Source organism: Oculina patagonica, chromosome 3, assembly GCF_052425735.1.
Source record: "Oculina patagonica isolate OP01 chromosome 3, crgOcupat, whole genome shotgun sequence".
Classification (NCBI taxonomy): domain Eukaryota; kingdom Metazoa; phylum Cnidaria; class Anthozoa; order Scleractinia; family Oculinidae; genus Oculina; species Oculina patagonica.
This window is the reverse complement of record NC_135760.1, coordinates 668,282-686,382: the sequence shown is the minus strand read 5'-3', so window position 1 is coordinate 686,382 and position 18,101 is coordinate 668,282. Positions and strand designations below refer to the sequence as shown.

Here is an 18,101-nt window from a genome sequence, read left to right as displayed (position 1 = left end):
TTTTTTTTTCTGCTTGTATTTATAAGTACTAGTAAGCATTCAAAGAACTGTTTTGTAATTTTTTCTTTTAGCTGGAACTACAAAACAGATCGAGAACATTTACAAATTTTAGCTGCTTCAGGATTCCACCGCTCGCATAGTAATTGGCACTAAGGCCCAAGCCAAACGTCGAACTTCACATGAGACGAACTAAATTGCGGTTTTGGGTCGACCCAAACAGGAAAAGCTCGACCGTTGGGTCAAACGTCGAACATAATTCGTCGAACCAAATTCAGAGCAGCAAGAACGAATATTTCGAGGCTTAAAATACATTAACATGCAAATCGATAATTTTATTTATTAAGCTCGTTTCATGAAAAGATCGACGTTTGTCCCACAGTCGATCTTCATACGTTCTATCCGTCTGAAGCAGACGGCGGCGGTATTTTCTTCGGTTGCCACTATGAAAGACCTCCTAGGTTTTTGTGCCGTCACGATAGTAATATTATTGATAAAGATAAAATGTTTATTATGTCAGGAGCGTGGAGCAAAGAAAAAAATCGGAGTCCCCCAACAGGAATCTCCCAAATGAGCGAGAGACTCGCGGTGAATCGAACTGGGCCATTTTACTAGGTTGATATGTGCCACGTGTCCTGTATACTGCTAGTATCAGCAATAGGATCTTGACCATCCATCACCGAGCTTGACATTTTCCATTTTTACTATTTATTACAGTAATATTATTTTCACTTGTCCTTTCTTCTTTTTCTTCACGTTTGTTTAGATTTTGGGCCTTAAACTTTTTCAGAAACAAAATCACTGACCGTTGATTCACAAAGTGGGACTGGGCACTGAAGTAGAGAGAAAGTCTCCGTGAGACGTTCACATTCTAGGTGGAACAGTAGCCTGCGTACAGTCGTCTTTTTTTGTCGCAATAGGAGACGGCTTCACGCAGGCTAGTGGAACAGCTGCTAGGTAGATGAAACCTTTAAACCACGATTCAGCATCGTTTTCAACAGCAACTGTTCATATCTCACATCGACGTGGCTCTGATAGTACAATAATAATCCAGTGTCTTTTGGCTTTTTGTACACCGTTTAGTCTCAAGGCGGGAATTGCGTTTGATGATTCTGTGCGAAGGCAACTTGGAGAGCTAAGCCGCAAAACTAGAACGGAGAAGTTTTCAACTCAACCGGTCAAAAAAGGGCATTTTAAACTGTTTTAACGTTGCCATCATTTGGATCGGAATCTGTTAACAGATAAAAGTTTTAGTAGTTTACAGTAAACGTTCTTCAGCCGCACCATCGGGCTAGCCGTACTAGGATGCTAAGGGCGAGCTCTTGACAGCTAGACTATAAAATTGTGAACCACTTTAAAATAACGAGCTGAAGCCTAGCCTGCGTTGCGAGGTTTTGTTCGTCTGCAACGCAGGCTAGCTGAAGCCGAGTGAATCCAGACTTGGCAACCAACGTGCTGCAAGTTTATTGAACAATTTTTATAGCAAACTTTTAAATCCCATTTTAGGGACGGACCAAGTTATTTTTTGAGGGGAGGAGGGGGCTTGGACAATGTTTCTAGGCAAGATTTTGTTTTCACCTTCAGGTTGTGCAAGAATTTTTTTGAGCAAAACACAGGTCCTGCATAGTAAAAAGCGCTTGCTTGATTTTTCCCACATGGCTTTCCTTATAAGATTTTTTTTTTTCAGCCGTTTTTGCTTTGCAGGAATTGCTTTTTTGGAAAATGTGTGCATTTAAGTCCTGAATCACGTAGGCACCATTTATTTTGACAGACCGCAGTAGTCAAAGTTCTGGAAATTAACTCAGTAACATAAGTTGTGATACCTCAATTAAGGGAAACAGTAACCCAGCATACATACACAATGTATTTTGCCTCCACTACATATCCGGACACACATCTCAGTGGTTAAATAGCCCCAAGAGAAGCGCTTATGCGTGTTTACGTCAGACTGGCTAGCTTCACCACCAAGCCTCGCTTCTGAAATGCAAACATGTAAATTTTTTCATGAACTAATAAACAAAGCAGCACAGATGAAAAGAACACCCACGTCAAAACTGCATGAAGGTGGCCGAGGAGTAGAAAAATTCGCGCAAACGAGGCTTGGTGGTGAATTTTGAGCATAAAACGTTATCATGCATAAGGCCTATTGGGTGCGTTGGCCAGCCAAAACAGAACAGAAACCTAGCATACATACACACACTGTTTAATGCTGTTTATTTTTCAAACAGCAAAAACACCTGTTTGTTTGTTTGTTTGTTTTGTTTTTAGCTGCTTAAACGGTGCAACAATTCTTCTCCTGCCACAAATGGAAAGAAAACGTCAACACCAAAATCATTTGAGATCTCACTGATTAGGTAAACCTGGTTTTTCCACAAGAATTACATTGACTATGGGGAAGAAATTTGGATTAACAAGCCAGCTGCTAAATAACCATCATCGACTTGGCAAGTGAATACGATAAGGCGTTTGCTCTAAGTTCCCAGGACTGATCGGGAGGGGGGGAGGGGAATTGAGTGATCCAACAGAAAAATGAAAATAGACATATTTAAATAGAAAATAAGGACAATGACACTGGGTAAGTGGTAAAAACTGTTGATATTTTTAGTTAAATTAAAGTTATGATTTTTGCTAACATCCACTCCCCCCCCCCCCAATAATACAATGGGGCTAAAATAAAACAATAAACATCCCTTCTTTATGACCGTGTGTATTGATACTGAAGGTGGATGCTATTGAAGATAACACAGTGAACATATCCTGGGTTCAGTATCAAGCGATATGAACAGGCTGTGACCTGGAGAAAGCATGTTACAGCAATTGAGCTGAAGTTGGGCATTAATCACCCACATAATAAAAACAGTTGTAAAAATACAGTTACCCATACGTTTTCTTATTAAAACTAATGAGTAAAGATATAATTTTTATTACCCTGCAAAGCTCAAATAATACCATTTAAAACAGCAAAGGGGTAAAAAGCTAAAATAATTTAGATTGGTATAACATACCTAACTACACGTACATGTACACAACTGTGAAAGTGTTCAGTTGTGATGTTTGATTGTTTCTAAATTATTAGATACAACCAAGCATTTCTATGGTTTATTTGTTATTTTTAATTACCTTACACCGATTCATACATTAATACTTGTACATACGGGTGCACTTTTACCCTTTTTATGCCAGGAAATCCTTAATACAGGGTTATCAACCTATGAATTTCTTTTTTGTGGAACTGTTGTAACAAGCCGTTAACAAGTCTTGAATAAATTATTACTGGTATTAAAGAATTAAGCACACAAAAGCCAAAGGTGAGTGATTTACAATCTTTTCAAGTGTTCTTCTGATATCCTAGGTGGATTATTGAACAAACAAAACCATAAAAATAAAAATAAAACCATAGAAATGTGTGGTACAATCACAAATGTATTGGTTTACAGTCAACTCTCTCTAAAATGGACACCTTTTAGACAAACTCCAACTGTCCGTGTTAGAGAGGTGTCCATCTTATAGGGAGATTCGTTATAGTAAAATGACTTATAGCAGGGACTGGACCAACACCAGGTGCCCGTCTTATGGAGGTGTCCATTAAGAAAGAGTTGACCGTATCAGTATTATAGTAAATAGCTTTTAAGTGACCAATTAACCAGAACGCACAAACAACCTTCAGTTAATATAAAAAATAATGTAATGTACTCTGGAAATTTAAAAGTTTTTGGCTTCCCCTAAAATGGTGCTGTCCAAAACAGCTGAGGCTACTACCTACAAATAATGGAAGGGTCCTGATTTTGAGAATTCTTGCTGGTATGAAGACCCATATAAAGAGGGTGGAGTAAAGGTAATGGCAATTATTATTATCATTTAATTCATTGCTAGCTTTTACTGGCCACTGACATTTCTTCTTGTTCTTCTTTGCTGTTGTAAAAGAACAGTGGAAACATACCAATGAAACATCCTACAACAATTCCCAGGGCTCTTCCCTAAAAAAAATGAAACAGACCAAAAAAATTACAGATTTTATAGCCTAGTACAATTTTCCACTTTCTTTGCAAATTATTTTAACAAAATTGCACAGAAATGTTTGAAAGTTACTCATCTTTTCTTTCTTTTTGTGAACAGCTTTCTCATGATTCATTTTTTTATAGCAGTTGTACAGACAGAGATTCCAACCCTTTTTGAAGGAAAATAAGGAGTATTTTTAGCGCTGAAGGTGAGAGCCTGACAAGGGGGGTCTGGGGGCATATTCCGCTGGGAAATTTTGCAAAATATTACTTAGGTTCTTTCAAGTGCCATTTCCGGCATCTTGGCATTCAGTTATTTCTTAGTTATTCTATATTAAGGTCTTTATTCTTTTTACAGACATTTTTTTGCTTTTCTTTACTTTTAAGACACTCAGATCCCAAAAAATTTGCTCAAGATTAGCAATTTTTTCCTTGTTTTCAGAATTTCATGATAAATCGGGAGAATGTGATAAAAATCAGGTGAGCGGGAGGCAACGCATCAAATTGGGAGACTCCCGATCAAATCAGGATGGTTGGAATCTCTGTAAAGAATTAACACAATAAATTTATTTAAATAATGTTATCCCATACAGCATGTACATGGGTTTTATATATATTGCAGCACTTACCATGTTTGTTACGAATCTTGTTCTTGGCATTTCTGTTTGTTTTGAACTAAGGTTAGGGCTTTCATATCCCAGTCTATTCGTTGCTGCCTCAACATAATGAGCAAGCCTGTATCAAATGAAATATAACATAATTTATCACAAATATCACCTACATGTACATGTACACTCCTTGTTGAAGTTGCATTATTACAAAACTGCATGCTTCACATGATTTATCCTTGTAGTAAAAGTTGTCGTGTATTGCAACATTGTAATTTGGAAATCAAAATTAAGGCTTTGAAAAATAATCATTAGTTGGTCTTAGTTAAAAACAAGAAATAATTATAATGAGTGATTGTAAAATAATTAATTTTACCCTATTCCAGAGACATCAGACACAATGTTACCAAGGGCAGCAGCTGAAACCAAAATTATTATAAATCAGATTTAACTACAATCATGTCCTTTTTTATTTTTATTTTTTATCTTACTCCAGACTTTACGGCAAAATATAACGTAGCGTTCCTCTTTTTCTGGTTGGTTTAGGATCAATATTTTTACTAGACGGAAGAGCTCAACAAGCTCAATGTATTGTCTTATCCACTGAAGATCATGTATTAACTTAAAAATACGGAATGTCAAACAAAGATGTCTAACCTGCCATGGTCGAAATCCCTAGGGTCATCCCAATTGTTAAATCTATATATTCTCCCTAAAATGAGAAGAATTGCTGTGTTGTAAACTTGAACCAATAGAAGTCATTTAGAACAATTTAATTACCATATTCATTTGCTAAAAGCCCTCTGACTCTAATGCCCCCAAATAATGCCCCCCCCCCCTCCCCTGCCCAAGGAAAAAAAAGTCATAAAAAAACCTTTCTCTCTAGAGTTTAGAGTCTTAGCTGGTTTTGAGGATGACGGCCCACTGTCAGTACTACAAATCCATCATAATGATTATACATACTGTATATACATGTAGGGTAAATGCTGCACAAAGAAGCAAAACAAAAAACACAAGACAAGGAATGGAATAAACCGATTCAATCAATACTCACTGCTATAATCATGATGGCATTATCTAAGAATCCAAACCCAACAAATGGAATCGCATTATGAAATGCAACTGAAATGTAAGTAAAGCATTATCATAATTTGTACAATTTTTGTAATGTAATTTTTCTTTCTTTGTAGTTCTTTCTTCCTTTTTTTTTCTTTTTAGCATTATAAGCAGTTTTTGTTTACTATTTGTAAGCATTGAAAGTAGTTTTTTTGTTTGTATGCAATAAAAAAATAATAATAAAACTGGAAGATAAAACCCAAGAATATGTCATGAATTCAAAGAAATCACATGTTCAAGGTCACTACTTTCAGTGAGCTAACTAGTATGTTTAGGAAAAAATTGGAATCTTTTTCAAAGAGTGTAAGAATTTAAATTGGTGAATACAAATTTGCACCATTCAAGTACAGAGTAATGTAGTCTGTCCTTGGAATATTAAAGATGAGAGCAACAATAAAAAATAAACCTCAGTGATTTTGGTACAAAAACTTGTTACATCTCGCATTATTCCTGACCAATGATTCTTATCATGAATCAGTAAGGTGTGAGGTCTCAGTTGCAGATGTTTTTTTGTTTTTTGTTTTCATTTGAATGCTGGGCCTTTGATTTGTCAATTTTTGTGCTTTTGAATTTCCTACTCCGCTTCATTTTATTAGTGCAAAGTTGGCCAGCAGATGCCATAATTTATTGAAGTCTTCAACAATACAGTGATGTCACTACTTTACATGAAACATTGCAAAAGAAAACATGGCGATGAGTTAAAGATTTAAAGTCAAAACTGCACGTTTCTCATTCAAATCATGCAATAAAATATTAATTTAAAACCAACTTGAATGGTTAAAGAGAGGCATCAAATATGCTTTAACACCAATTCAACTATTTTTCAGCTGAGGTTCCCTTTTAATGGACCGCTGTAAAGTTGAGTATGCTATCTTGCAATTTTAACAATCTCTTGTGCAAAATAAGAATATTGAGTGTGTGAAGAAAGAGATCCATTTTGTCAGACTTGTGTAAACCGATACGGGACTGGTTTGTTAAGTATCTTAGTCAGAAATGCCAAAACAAAAAACAAAAAACCTAAAACATCAAAATCCAGGAGTTCGCCAATTTCAATAATTTATTTCAAGAAACCTCTTCTCATCCACGATAACTACCGTAAATGGAATTTAAAAAAATAGAGCAACAGTGTAATCGCCTATTCATTCACAAAAATAGTCAAATATCTACAAAAAAAATCCCCCCCCCCCCAAAAAAAAAAAAAATCAGCCAAAATAAGCATAAAAACACATATTTTAAGTCCCTTGGCTGGTATCTGGGATATTTAATGGGTGATTAATACATTACTAGTGGTCTGTATCTTGGAGACCTTAACATATACAAAGTATGTCAATTGTTCCAGTCACAAGCTGCAAATCTAAGAATACATAGTTTTATTTATATTTTTAAGCTCAAGGCATATTTAATGAAAAAAACTGATTGAACTATTATTTTAAGTTACCTAATCTCAACTGTTTCACGGACGGAGGAGCTGTGTTTTCTTTTCCTAATTGACGCAAGAGAAGGAATAAAATATAAAAGCTAAAGCTTGGACAAAAATGCACTTGTAAATTATAAATTTATAATCAACAAGATCAGGACCAAGTTGATTCTATTTCCTAACTCGTAGATAACGTGGGAGATATAAACACTCCGAATTTCCATTTTGTATAGGTTATTACCTCCTACTTACCTATATTTTCAATTTCTTGATCATGAATTCGCAGTGCTTCTTGAAGCAGGTAGCGTTCATCTTCGTGTAAACTAGCCACGAAAACGTCCGCACTTTGAGGTGTCGTGAACACACTTATACCGCCTCCTTTGCCCCTATATATCCTTCTACATGGTACTGTTAAGGAACCTGGCTTAGACCATCGCAAAGCACAAGAAATACAACGATACATTACTTCCGTTAAAATTTCTGTGTTTTTTTTTTCTCTTCATTGAACAGTATATACTCGGTATATGCCGTATTATAGCGTCTTAGTATTATCTTTTAGTATCCTGAACAACAAGTCATTTGCTAGGACACTACAATACTTCATATATGAAGGAAGTACTAACCCTTAATCAGCTGTCCACTAGTTATCGCAGGCTTCCAACGCCCAAATCTTTCCGCAAATCTCCGCAAACCAAAAATATAAAGGCTTTTTGGGGTTTATTAATTATGTACACTATTTTTATTTTATAAGAATCTAGTTTATAAGAATATCGAGGCTGAAATTTGCGAATTTTTAAGAATATTTTAAGAATAAACCCGAGGCTGAGATTTGAAAAGAATGTAGTTTTTAGTTGAAACAAAATCAGGTATTTGCATTTCCGTCACTTTATCTCTGTGAGGAATGCTTTGTTTAAAGCCAAAACAGCCAGGCTGCAACGAAAAGCAATGGTACATGTGCACAATGTAACACGATACAGATCTGGACACCAAACACTTGTAATTGATTACCCAATACTTGCTAAAACGGAAATGTCAAACGGTATTTTCTAAGAATGTCCACAAGAATATTTCAGCCTAAAATCGACAGAAAAATAAGAATATTTCAGCCTAAAATCGACAGAAAAATAAGAATATTCAGCCTAGGTCGGAAAAACTGTACTCTTATAAAAAAAAAAAGAGTGTATCCTAATTCTTTGCAAATATTATAAAGCCCCTTAGTTTGCAAGATCCATTTACATTCAAACAATGCTAGTTTGGACAAAACTTAATCTAACAATTTACTTTGGATATAAATTTATTTGGGATATATATAAATTAAAAACAGGGTTTATTGCTGGCCAGCTTGGGCTCGTCTGACCCACAATAGCCTTCCGACCAAAATATAAATACAGCATGATACATGTAAAGGTCACCAGGGTGAATGTCGTACTGTAAGTTTTAGGAGTTAAATTCTGGGTCAGGTAGCAGCTCTTGCAAGGTTGCAAATAAATGGCTTAAGCTTGCTACACAATCATACCCTAGCCCCAAAAACAATACCAACTGCTACCAGCTAGAGAGCCAGTAGAATTACAAGCTTATGAGTTGCTACACTACTGTAGACTACGAGCAGCCCCCGGGGGGCACTCAGAAAAGTTTTATACGGGGAGGCTCTGCCCCAAGCTTTTACCCCTTACCGTATTTACTTGAATAAGCGTCGCCCCCGAATAAGTGCCGCCCTCGAATAAGCGCCGCATTTGAGAGAAAAAAGTTAATAAGCGCCGCAGTCCCGATGCGGCGCTTATTCGAGGAACTCCGTTTAACTTAAAACAGCAGTATAAAGCATCTCTAATACAAACTTGGTCATTTCTTTCCATCAAAAGCGATGTTTTGCAGCTTAAAGTGATTGTTTTGCCACTCGCCCATTAGTTTTTCTATCCAACATTCTTACAATACGGAGTTCTGTAAATGTTGTGAAGGCCGCGAACTTTGCCAGGACAGCTAGCGCCACTTCTCTCTTCAGCAAGAGATGAATATTGACAATCAAAAGATGCTATTTTCAATTACTGTAAAAGATTACATTCTTCGTGGCGTCCAAATTTTAAATAAGCGCCGCCCTCAAATAAGCGCCGCCCTAGAATAAGCACCGCACTTGAGGTGCAAAAAATTTAATAAGCGCCGCGGCGCTTATTCGAGTAAATACGGTACCCTTTTATATACCATTTTGACAGAAATTGTACCCCTTTCGTATACCTTTTACTGAAAAAAGGTACCCCTTTCATATACCTAAAAGACATGGCATAGACTTAGAATAGGACGTTTTCTTGTCATTTTTATGCTGCGCTAAATAAATTAAAATAATACAGCCATAAAGTGCGTCTGTTCGAAATATTTTAACTAAAGGCCCTTTTAAAAACCTAAATGATGGATTTTCATACCCTTTCGTATACCAAAACTTGTGCCTTCCCGTATAAGCCATTATATGGAGTACCCCCCCCCCCCCCCGAGTGCGAGCGAGTGGAAAACTGATTCTAAAAAAATTATCTGGGGGCAAGACATGTGAAAAAAGAACCTACTTAAAATGCAAGTCATCCCTACATTTTGCAGGCCATTTTTCCACTCACGCTTTTTTTCAGTTCACACTTGGTGCACTTAGAAAAAATACAGGCCTCATGCTCATAGTCTAGTACTGCTTAGGTTGCAATGTTGACCACTGTTAGTGTTTCCTAAGTACAACGATGATCAGACTACATTGCCACTACAGTACTTGCCACTAAGAAGGTATTCAAAGCAATTGTCTTCATCACTAAAAAATTGATTATGACAAGAAGTACATCTCTTAGGGTCGTTAGGAATGTAAATTATATCAAGTCACCCACAAAAGTTGATAAATAAATACAGTGGAACCCCGATATAACGATCTTCGATATAACGATATTCCCGATATAACGATGAATATGTTATGTCCCGGCAATAGTAAAATGTATGGGACGGAACCCCGATATAACGATTCCTCGATATAACGATATAATTTTACTGCCCCCGTGGCATATCGTTATATCGGGGTTCCACTGTAATGAGATCCTAGGCACTTATTGGGGGTTTCTTTAACCATGCAGGCACATGACCAATGATGCACAAGAAAAAATTATTATTTGATGGATAAAATTAATTTTAACATTTTAATTTTAACATTTTACCTGGCTTTAATTTTAAAGGAAATTGAGAAATCCATGTTCACCTCAGCCTGTGTACAGCATACTTTTTGCATCCAAGTGAAGATGTTAAATAAAAAAGCAAGACTCAACAAGACTCTGGGTACATCAGCAATGTAAAATAACACGTTAAATGAGTGTATTTGAGGCTGAACTGTAGTAAATTAATTAGCAAATTTCAAAATTAACAAACAGAAGCTGAAAACAATAACCTAAAACTCCACAGTACATGTTTATTACAAAGAAACTTTTTCAGCTTTTCAACTCAAATATTGTTATAAATTTATTTATGAAATAACTAATAGTGAAAATTATACTTTTATGACAGATTTGTCAAAACAATAATACTTCTACTTTGAAAGAGAAATAGAAGAGAAAAAGACCCGACTTTATATTGTACAAGAGGAAAGTGGAAAGGCTTTGCGCAGTTACGTATACATCATTTCAGCCATAGCTGACATAGGCTTAGGAAAATAGAGCAACTGATCAAAATAAGCAGCAAGCTCTTCGGGTGTTGTGTCATCAAAGTTCATCCCTGCATGTTTTTGTACATTTGCACACTGTAACCTTCTGTGCTGCCTGCTACAGTCTGCAACCATTTCCCTTGATTGAAAATTAAGCTTTTGTTCAACTCTGATTTCTTTTCTTGCACTGTGTTTACTCTTAGCTCTGAAAGATTTGTTGCATTCAAGTTCACTGTCACTGAGCGATTCTCTTTGGTCTTTTGAACTTCCTTCATTTCTCAATTCAAGACAGTCACTTGCTTTACGTCTTCTGCGTCTTATTCCACGAGCTTGATTCTTGTACAAAATTGTTGAAGCTTGTTGGTTCTTGTAGATAAATGTTGGCTTTTTAAGGATTCGTCTTGGAATCTGTTTGTTTCCATTGTCTCTATTTCTTAAATCACCAAGAGATGCAAGTCGTGCTTTCCTATAAAGTCTTTTGCTGTATGGAGGAGAAAACAACAAGTTGAAACATTCTAATCTAAAGATAACAGAAGTAATTTTTTTCAGTTGAAATTTCTCCTTCAATCTTAATATGTTTGTGATTTTAACGGTAGATTTGATAGGTGAAATTATTTTATGGAAACTCACACTAGCAATGTGAAACAACTTGAGTGAAAAAATAATGTCTGCAAGGCTATTACTTGAGGATAGAATATAAACATCGTTAAAAAAGTGGATGGCACCAAACTTAATTCCAGCCAAGTGTGGGAGCATGGTCACGCAGCGGGTGAATAAACTTTGTACTGGATAAACCAACTGCACTACCAAACAGGCCAAATATTGAATATTTGACCTGTTTGGTGGTGTTTGTTTATTCCATAAAGAGAGGTAAAAACTTTTTTCTATTGATTTTTTTTTTTCAGAAATTCTTTGATCTGTTTTCAAGTTTGCCTGTTTTACATTCTGAAGCCCTTGGGTTTTTATTTCAGTAAGTTTCATTAATATTTCAATACATTATCAATAAATCCATTCAGATTGGTTAACACTTACAGTATGATGACACAGCAAAAAAAATAATGTCTAAATTTGAATGCGAAGGGTGAACTCGGTTTAAAATAATTTGATGCATGGGCAATTGAGTTTTTAAACTAAACTAGCATTTGTTAGAGAGCGTAAATAGATTCATCTCTTAAATCCTTTATCCCGAAATAGAAGTCGAGGTTTTAATTGAAAACAACAAAGCACAATTCAAGACACATTATTGTAAAATAAATAAGCAGCATTTTTCTGAAATGGTACCAATAAAATAAAATGCAGAAGCTTAAACTAAAACAGGAGAATGTAAGGATGATGTATGTCGTAGTTGTAATACAATATACCGCGTACGTTTATAGAATTCACTAAAAGACAATCAACTGTTGTTCGTATATTTGCCAGATATATATTTGTTGCTGATTCATGTAGAAAACCGAAAGTCAAAATGTAGTAACGCGACAATTCACTTAGTGGAAGTTTTTCAGATCACATAACCGAGGTTAAAATAAAGTATTGGGTCTGTAGAAAAGTCCAGAAAAGTAAGCCAAATAGCAATTAACAGGAAGACATTTGATTTATCGTAAACAAAACGTTAAGCTTACTTCTCAATATCGATCCCCACGCTATATTGAACTGAAACGTGAATTTTGGGAAAAACAAGACGTATTCAATAACTACTTACGGTCTATTGTCTACCCTGAGTTTCTTGAAAATCGTCTGAAGATCTTTCTCCGTGCCTTTCAACTTGTTGTCGCTGATCTGGCCTTGTTTTTCACAAGCGTCATTCGGACCTTTGCCATCCTTGTCCGCCATGTTGTGTTTTGTTGGCAAGCACGTTTCTACTAATGACGTCATCCCGGCAACAATGGACTTGTAGGGGAGGGCAGGGGAAAGGCAGGGACGGGGTAAAGTCGGTACTTTTTGACAGCATAGCCGTGCCTGGAAACGGTGCAAGTCTGTGTCAACCAAAAAATTTTTTATTATAAATGAATGCAAAAGGAACTTGTTCAGAAACGTACGCCTGGACTTACATTTTCATGCAACTCACTGCTATAAAAACTAATTACAAACTGAAGATTAGTTTTTCAACAATGACACCGAGCATGGGACAAAGAAAAATTCTGAGTCCCCGACGGGAATCGAACCCATGGCCTCCCAGATACCGGTTGGACGCTCTACATATCAACCTAGTAAATGGCCCAGCTCACCACGAGTCTCTCGTAGCTCAGTTGGTTAGAGCGCCTTACCAGTTTCTGGGAGGCCGTGGGTTCGATTCCCGTCGGGGACTCTGAACTTTTCTTTGTCCCTAGACTTGCTCCAAGTCGCTCGTTTCGTGTCGATAGAGTTACTTGACTAAGCTCGCTTTGAAATCGCGCTCGAGTGACCGCGCGAAATTTCATTTGTCCGTGCGTCGAGGAATGGCTCGGAACGAGCGACTTGTGTCACTTGCAGGAAATCGATTCGAGCTGACGTTTTTTGCCGCGAAAATATTGCATCATTTCGTGTGCATTTAGTTGGTTTCTTTTATCGTGTTGACGTCAGTTTTGTACGCCGTGTGCAGCTGACGCGCGCTGTGCGTTTTCACACAAGACTCAGACAAAAAAACCGAAATGGTGGACGATTTTCCCAAAACACTTTCTAAAACAACCGGTGTCCCTAAAACACTTTCATAAAACAAAAACTTCGCCTTAATTCCTTCTATTTCTCTCAGAACACGCTGATGTTTTCTGAGCCTCGTGGGGTTATATTCATTTGCATTCTATTTTTAGACTTCGCGCGCTTCGTTATTAATCTTCATTTAATATTTATCACCGAGCTTACAGTTTACCATCTTTATTATTTACAACACACTTGATGATTTCGACATTGCAGTTCCTAACAGTATGCAGGACGCGTGTCACTTATCAACCTAATAAATGGCCCAGCTCACAACGAGTCTCTCGTAGCTCAGTTGGTTAGAGCGCCCAACCGGTATCTGGGAGGCTATGGGTTCTATTCCCGTCGGGGACTCAGAATTTTCTTTGTCCCATGCGAGGAGTCGTGTCATTATTGAAAAATTTATCTTTATTATTTATCACCGAACTTAAAATTTACCATCTTTATTATTTACTACACACGTAATGATTTCGACATTGCTGATCCTAGCAGTAGGCAGGACGCGTGTCACACATCAACCTAGTAAATGGCCCAGCTCACCACGAGTCTCTCGTAGCTCAGTTGGTTAGAACACCCAACCGGTTTCTGGGAGGCTATGGGTTTGATTCCCGTCGGGGACTCAGAATGTTTTCTTTGTCCCATGCTCGTGTCATTGTTGAAAAATTCATCTTCATCATGACGAGCTTAGCCCTCAAAAAAATTCTGTCCAGGAGGTCTTTTAATCTTGTACATAACTTGTCACCGCATGCCAGGAAATGTGAAATGAAACCGGTCCTAGTTATGTGTACGTGATCTGTTTCTTGTGTCACGCAGTTTCTGCTTTCGCGGTTTTGAAACGTGCCGGTGAATCTTCTTTAAGAATATTATTTGCTAAATTGTCGATATCGGCATCGTTTGCGATCTTAAATCGATGATAAATGTTTCATAAGTTTTCCGGGCAACACAGTCAAGTTTGAGTCGGCGTTTTGGTATTTTTGTATCAGCTATACGACATTGGATATCCGACGGACTGAGTGGACTGTGGTAAGTTACAAATGTAAAAGCGACTCAACGAAAATAATATCGGTAAAAGTGAGATCAACAGTAATTTCTGCCGCGGAAACAAGTTGAATGTATGAAGATTGGGGCTTTTAAGGAGTCGATTGTTGTAGTCTTTACGACATGAATTGAGTAGCATTGTTACCAATTTTAAAAGTGTTTTTATCGCATTTTTGTGACATGTTCCCCGCTACACTGCAAAACTCGTATGGGTGAATGCGAAACAGGAAAGCCATGCAAGATTGTGCAAGGGTTTCGTCTAATAAACGAAAAGAGATTCGGCATTTTCGTCTAATGGTTACTGTTGCCGGGTTAATTTATTCTGGCGGGAAATACGATGTAACGCAATTCGCAAGCAGCGCGGCTCGCCGCCGTTCATCCAAGATAGAAGCAAGACAAACACCGCAGCACAATGGTAAGTTGTATTTTTTTATTTGTGGAATATAAACTTGAGCTTGGGTTTTCAGTTTCACTACGGTCGCTTATGTTAAGCGCTGTAATAATAATCAGCTTGCGGTGCTTAAACCTGGCTAATCGCGCGCAGACTTATTTCGCTCTACTAACCTCGCGCTAATTTTTTCTGTCTTACTTGGGTGGCGAGTTCTTTACTGAGCTCTTGTTATCTGTGGGCAGAATATTAACCTTGCGCTAAATTATTCTGCCTTACTTGGGTAGTGAGCTGAGTTCTTTACTGAGCTCTTGTTATCTGTGGGCAGAATATAACCTCGCGCTAAATTATTCTGTCTTACTGGGGTAGTGAGCTGAGTTCTTTACTGAGCTCTTGTTATCTGTGGGCAGAATATAACCTCGCGCTAAATTATTCTGTCTTACTGGGGTAGTGAGCTGAGTTCTTTACTGAGCTCTTGTTATCTGTGGGCAGAATATAACCTCGCGCTAAATTATTTTGTCTTACTGGGGTAGTGAACTGAGTTCTTTACTGAGCTCTTGTTATCTGTGGGCAGAATATAACCTCGCGCTAAATTATTCTGTCTTACTGGGGTAGTGAGCTAAGTTTTTACTGAGCTCTTGTTATCTGTGGGCAGAATATAACCTCGCGCTAAATTATTCTGTCTTACTGGGGTAGTGAGTTCTTTACTGAGCTCTTGTTATCTGTGGGCAGAATATAACTTCGCGCTAAAATATCTGTCTTACTGGGGTAGTGAGTTCTTTACTGAGCTCTTGTTATCTGTGGGCAGAATATTAACCTCACGCTAAATTTTTCTTTCTTGCTTCGTTGGTTAGTTCAATATTTATCTTGCGTTTTTTTTTTTTCAATCCGCGATTGAAATTTTATTGAGCTGTTTTAAGACATGAACATCAAAACCCAAATCCGGCTACTATCTGCTTTTTCTTTCTCCACAGAGAAGCCGCAGCTATTATGACTGACACCTCACTGTACATTGCGGCAGTTCAACGTGCGAACTACGATCTTATGTTACCGATCTTAATCCCCTTAATGGAGAAATATTCTCCACTAAGGGGATTAAGATCTAATTTGCATAATTTTTTTTTTGAGGACTAAGGGCCTGTTTATATGGAGGAGAGTTGTCCCTGGTAGGAGGGTAACCCTTTACCCCGAGCTATCTTTTACCGAGCGTTTATATGAGAAAGTTGTCCCTGTTGACCGAGCCAAAACTTGGCCCTCTCGGTTCAAAAGACTGGCGAGAGTTATTTTGAAATATCTATTATGGCTGCCTTTTTTAAAATCAGGAACGCTGAAACATCGTCGAAGACCATTTTAGACAAATTTTCCGCCGACTTCGATGTTGTTTTGGCCGATTCTAGCATTTGCGCATGCTCCGTATGTGTCAACTTGTCCCTGGTAGGCGAGGCAAAAATAACCAAACTGTTTATATGGAAAAAAGTTGGCTCGCTCCCCAGGGTCACCCTACCATCAAAGCGAGTGACCCTCCACCCAGGGTCACCCTGCCCCCCGAGCCAACTTTGCAATTTCTCATATAAACAGTTCGCAGCTATTTATAAAGAAACGTATGAAAAGCTCTCTCGCCCGGGGTGGCTCGGTATGGAGGGTAACCCTCCTACCAGGGACAACTCTCCTCCATATAAACAGGCCCTAAGCTCGTCATGTTTATCACCGATAGGCATGAATAGATTGTGCTAGTAAATTCAGGAAAAGTTGCTTCGCAATATACCCAAAAGTTGCTCTAAAGTTGCTCAAATATCAAAAAGTTGCCACCAAAATTTGGAAAAGTTGCTTGCTCTAGAGTCGTTTTGTTTCAGATAAATACTCAAAACGTGTTTGTTTGTTTGTTGCCATTTAAACATTTTCATTAAATATTCTTACAATCATTAAAAGAGGCCAAAAAGCCATTGTTATATGAGATATATTGCTGTAATCAATATACTCTGTAAACTCAACATAACTTCAAAAATAGATAAAAAATATTAAATGAAAATAAAAAATAAAAAAAGATCAAAAAAAGATAACAATCCTTCGAAATAAAACGACCTTTTATGGTTTGGATCGGTTTTATATCAATTTGTTGCTCAAAAGTTGCCAAGAAAGGCAAAAGTTGCCCTAGGTTGCTGGTACTACAAAAAGTTGCTAAAAACGCTAAAAGTTGCTCAAAAGTTGCCGAGCACAATCTATTTATGCCTAATCACCGAGCTTAAAATTCTTTATTATTTACTAATTACAAACTATTACAAAAATATGAAAAACAATTAGATAAATTTGAAAAGGCATCTGTTCACCAAACAGCGTTTATGACGTTCAGTTCTGACACGAAGAAGAATTTAAGGATGTCCCTTTTTCCTAAGGCTCCATGATCTCTGGGGTGGAAGCAGTTCGTGGAGGGGATGTGTACTATTAGTAGTTATTTATCCATAATAGCCTATCTTTGGTTCTAATTACTTTAGTTATGGGTGTATATTTAACAATTATTCCACGAGCGCGCGTTGGATAAGAGATGGCAGATAGCCAACTTGGCGCAACGCGCCTCGTTGGCTTTAACGATCTCGTATCCAACAAGCGCGAATGGAATAATTGTTTTATTAAAAACGCCCAAAGAATTGCAATATCTGAGCTCCCCAGCTATTTTCGTTGCCGTGTATCAGCTACCAAATTTGTGATCAATGGTATATGAGCTCATATACCATTGCCTGTTAACCAATCAAAACTCAGGAATTGCAATATACCATATACCATTGCTAGTTTTTAATAATTGCTGGTATAACCACAACGTAAAGCCCGCTTACAAAAACTGCGCACCCCCGTCAATCAAGGCGTTATTAAGAAAGGCGTCACCCAAAATTTTGTTTTTCTCAGAAAAATTTAAATATCAATGACTGCATGCGTGTGAAATGCGAATAGTGGCGGTTTTGGCTTTTGGTCTTTTTTTTTCTGTTTTTATTGCCGTAATCCTGAATTTGTTCAAGACGAACAGCTGAGTAATATATTGTCTTTTTTCAGTCCACTATCATGACATTTTCTACCTGCCTCCTCCACAGGCTTTGGACACGAGAGAATTCATTAGTTTTAGTCATTATGTTGTGCGTAAAAATAGTTGTGTAGTATCTTTTGTCTCTTTTGTTTTTCTACCCGCGTAGTTCCGTTCGTTTCTTTGCTTTAGTTATTT

At 37.4% G+C, this 18,101-nt stretch overlaps 2 protein-coding genes and 1 long non-coding RNA gene across 3 annotated transcripts in view; 1 reads left to right on the top strand and 2 right to left on the bottom strand.

Moving 5' to 3' along the window:
* LOC144646043 (uncharacterized) overlaps positions 1-18,101 on the top strand; it is a 95,987-nt gene that overhangs the window by 57,197 nt on the left and 20,689 nt on the right. The gene's annotated exons all lie outside the window — the stretch shown is intronic.
* LOC144645990 (transmembrane protein 65-like) lies at positions 2,574-7,634 on the bottom strand. The gene is made up of 7 exons (XM_078505506.1): positions 7,389-7,634; positions 7,158-7,202; positions 5,658-5,725; positions 5,261-5,315; positions 4,980-5,022; positions 4,625-4,730; positions 2,574-3,974 (listed from the first exon to the last, which is right to left on the bottom strand). The coding sequence occupies exons 1-7, from the start codon at positions 7,597-7,599 to the stop codon at positions 3,867-3,869; spliced, it is 636 nt and encodes a 211-aa protein (XP_078361632.1). The 5' UTR covers positions 7,600-7,634; the 3' UTR covers positions 2,574-3,866.
* On the bottom strand, positions 10,276-12,678 carry LOC144645989 (uncharacterized). The gene is made up of 2 exons (XM_078505505.1): positions 12,491-12,678; positions 10,276-11,272 (listed from the first exon to the last, which is right to left on the bottom strand). The coding sequence occupies exons 1-2, from the start codon at positions 12,661-12,663 to the stop codon at positions 10,756-10,758; spliced, it is 690 nt and encodes a 229-aa protein (XP_078361631.1). The 5' UTR covers positions 12,664-12,678; the 3' UTR covers positions 10,276-10,755.

What these genes read in the sequence shown, in the direction of transcription:
- LOC144645990 (XM_078505506.1), bottom strand. Translation starts at nt 7,599, where the DNA reads ATGTATCGTTGTATTTCTTGTGCTTTGCGATGGTCTAAGCCAGGTTCC. An exon ending in CGTGAAACAGTTGAGATTAG is followed by an intron (nt 5,726 to 7,157) that starts GTAACTTAAAAT and finishes CTTACATTTCAG; the next exon opens with TTGCATTTCATAATGCGATT. An exon ending in AGGGATTTCGACCATGGCAG is followed by an intron (nt 5,023 to 5,260) that starts GTTAGACATCTT and finishes TTTTGGTTTCAG; the next exon opens with CTGCTGCCCTTGGTAACATT.
- LOC144645989 (XM_078505505.1), bottom strand. Translation starts at nt 12,663, where the DNA reads ATGACGTCATTAGTAGAAACGTGCTTGCCAACAAAACACAACATGGCG. An exon ending in CTCAGGGTAGACAATAGACC is followed by an intron (nt 11,273 to 12,490) that starts GTAAGTAGTTAT and finishes TCCTCCATACAG; the next exon opens with CAAAAGACTTTATAGGAAAG.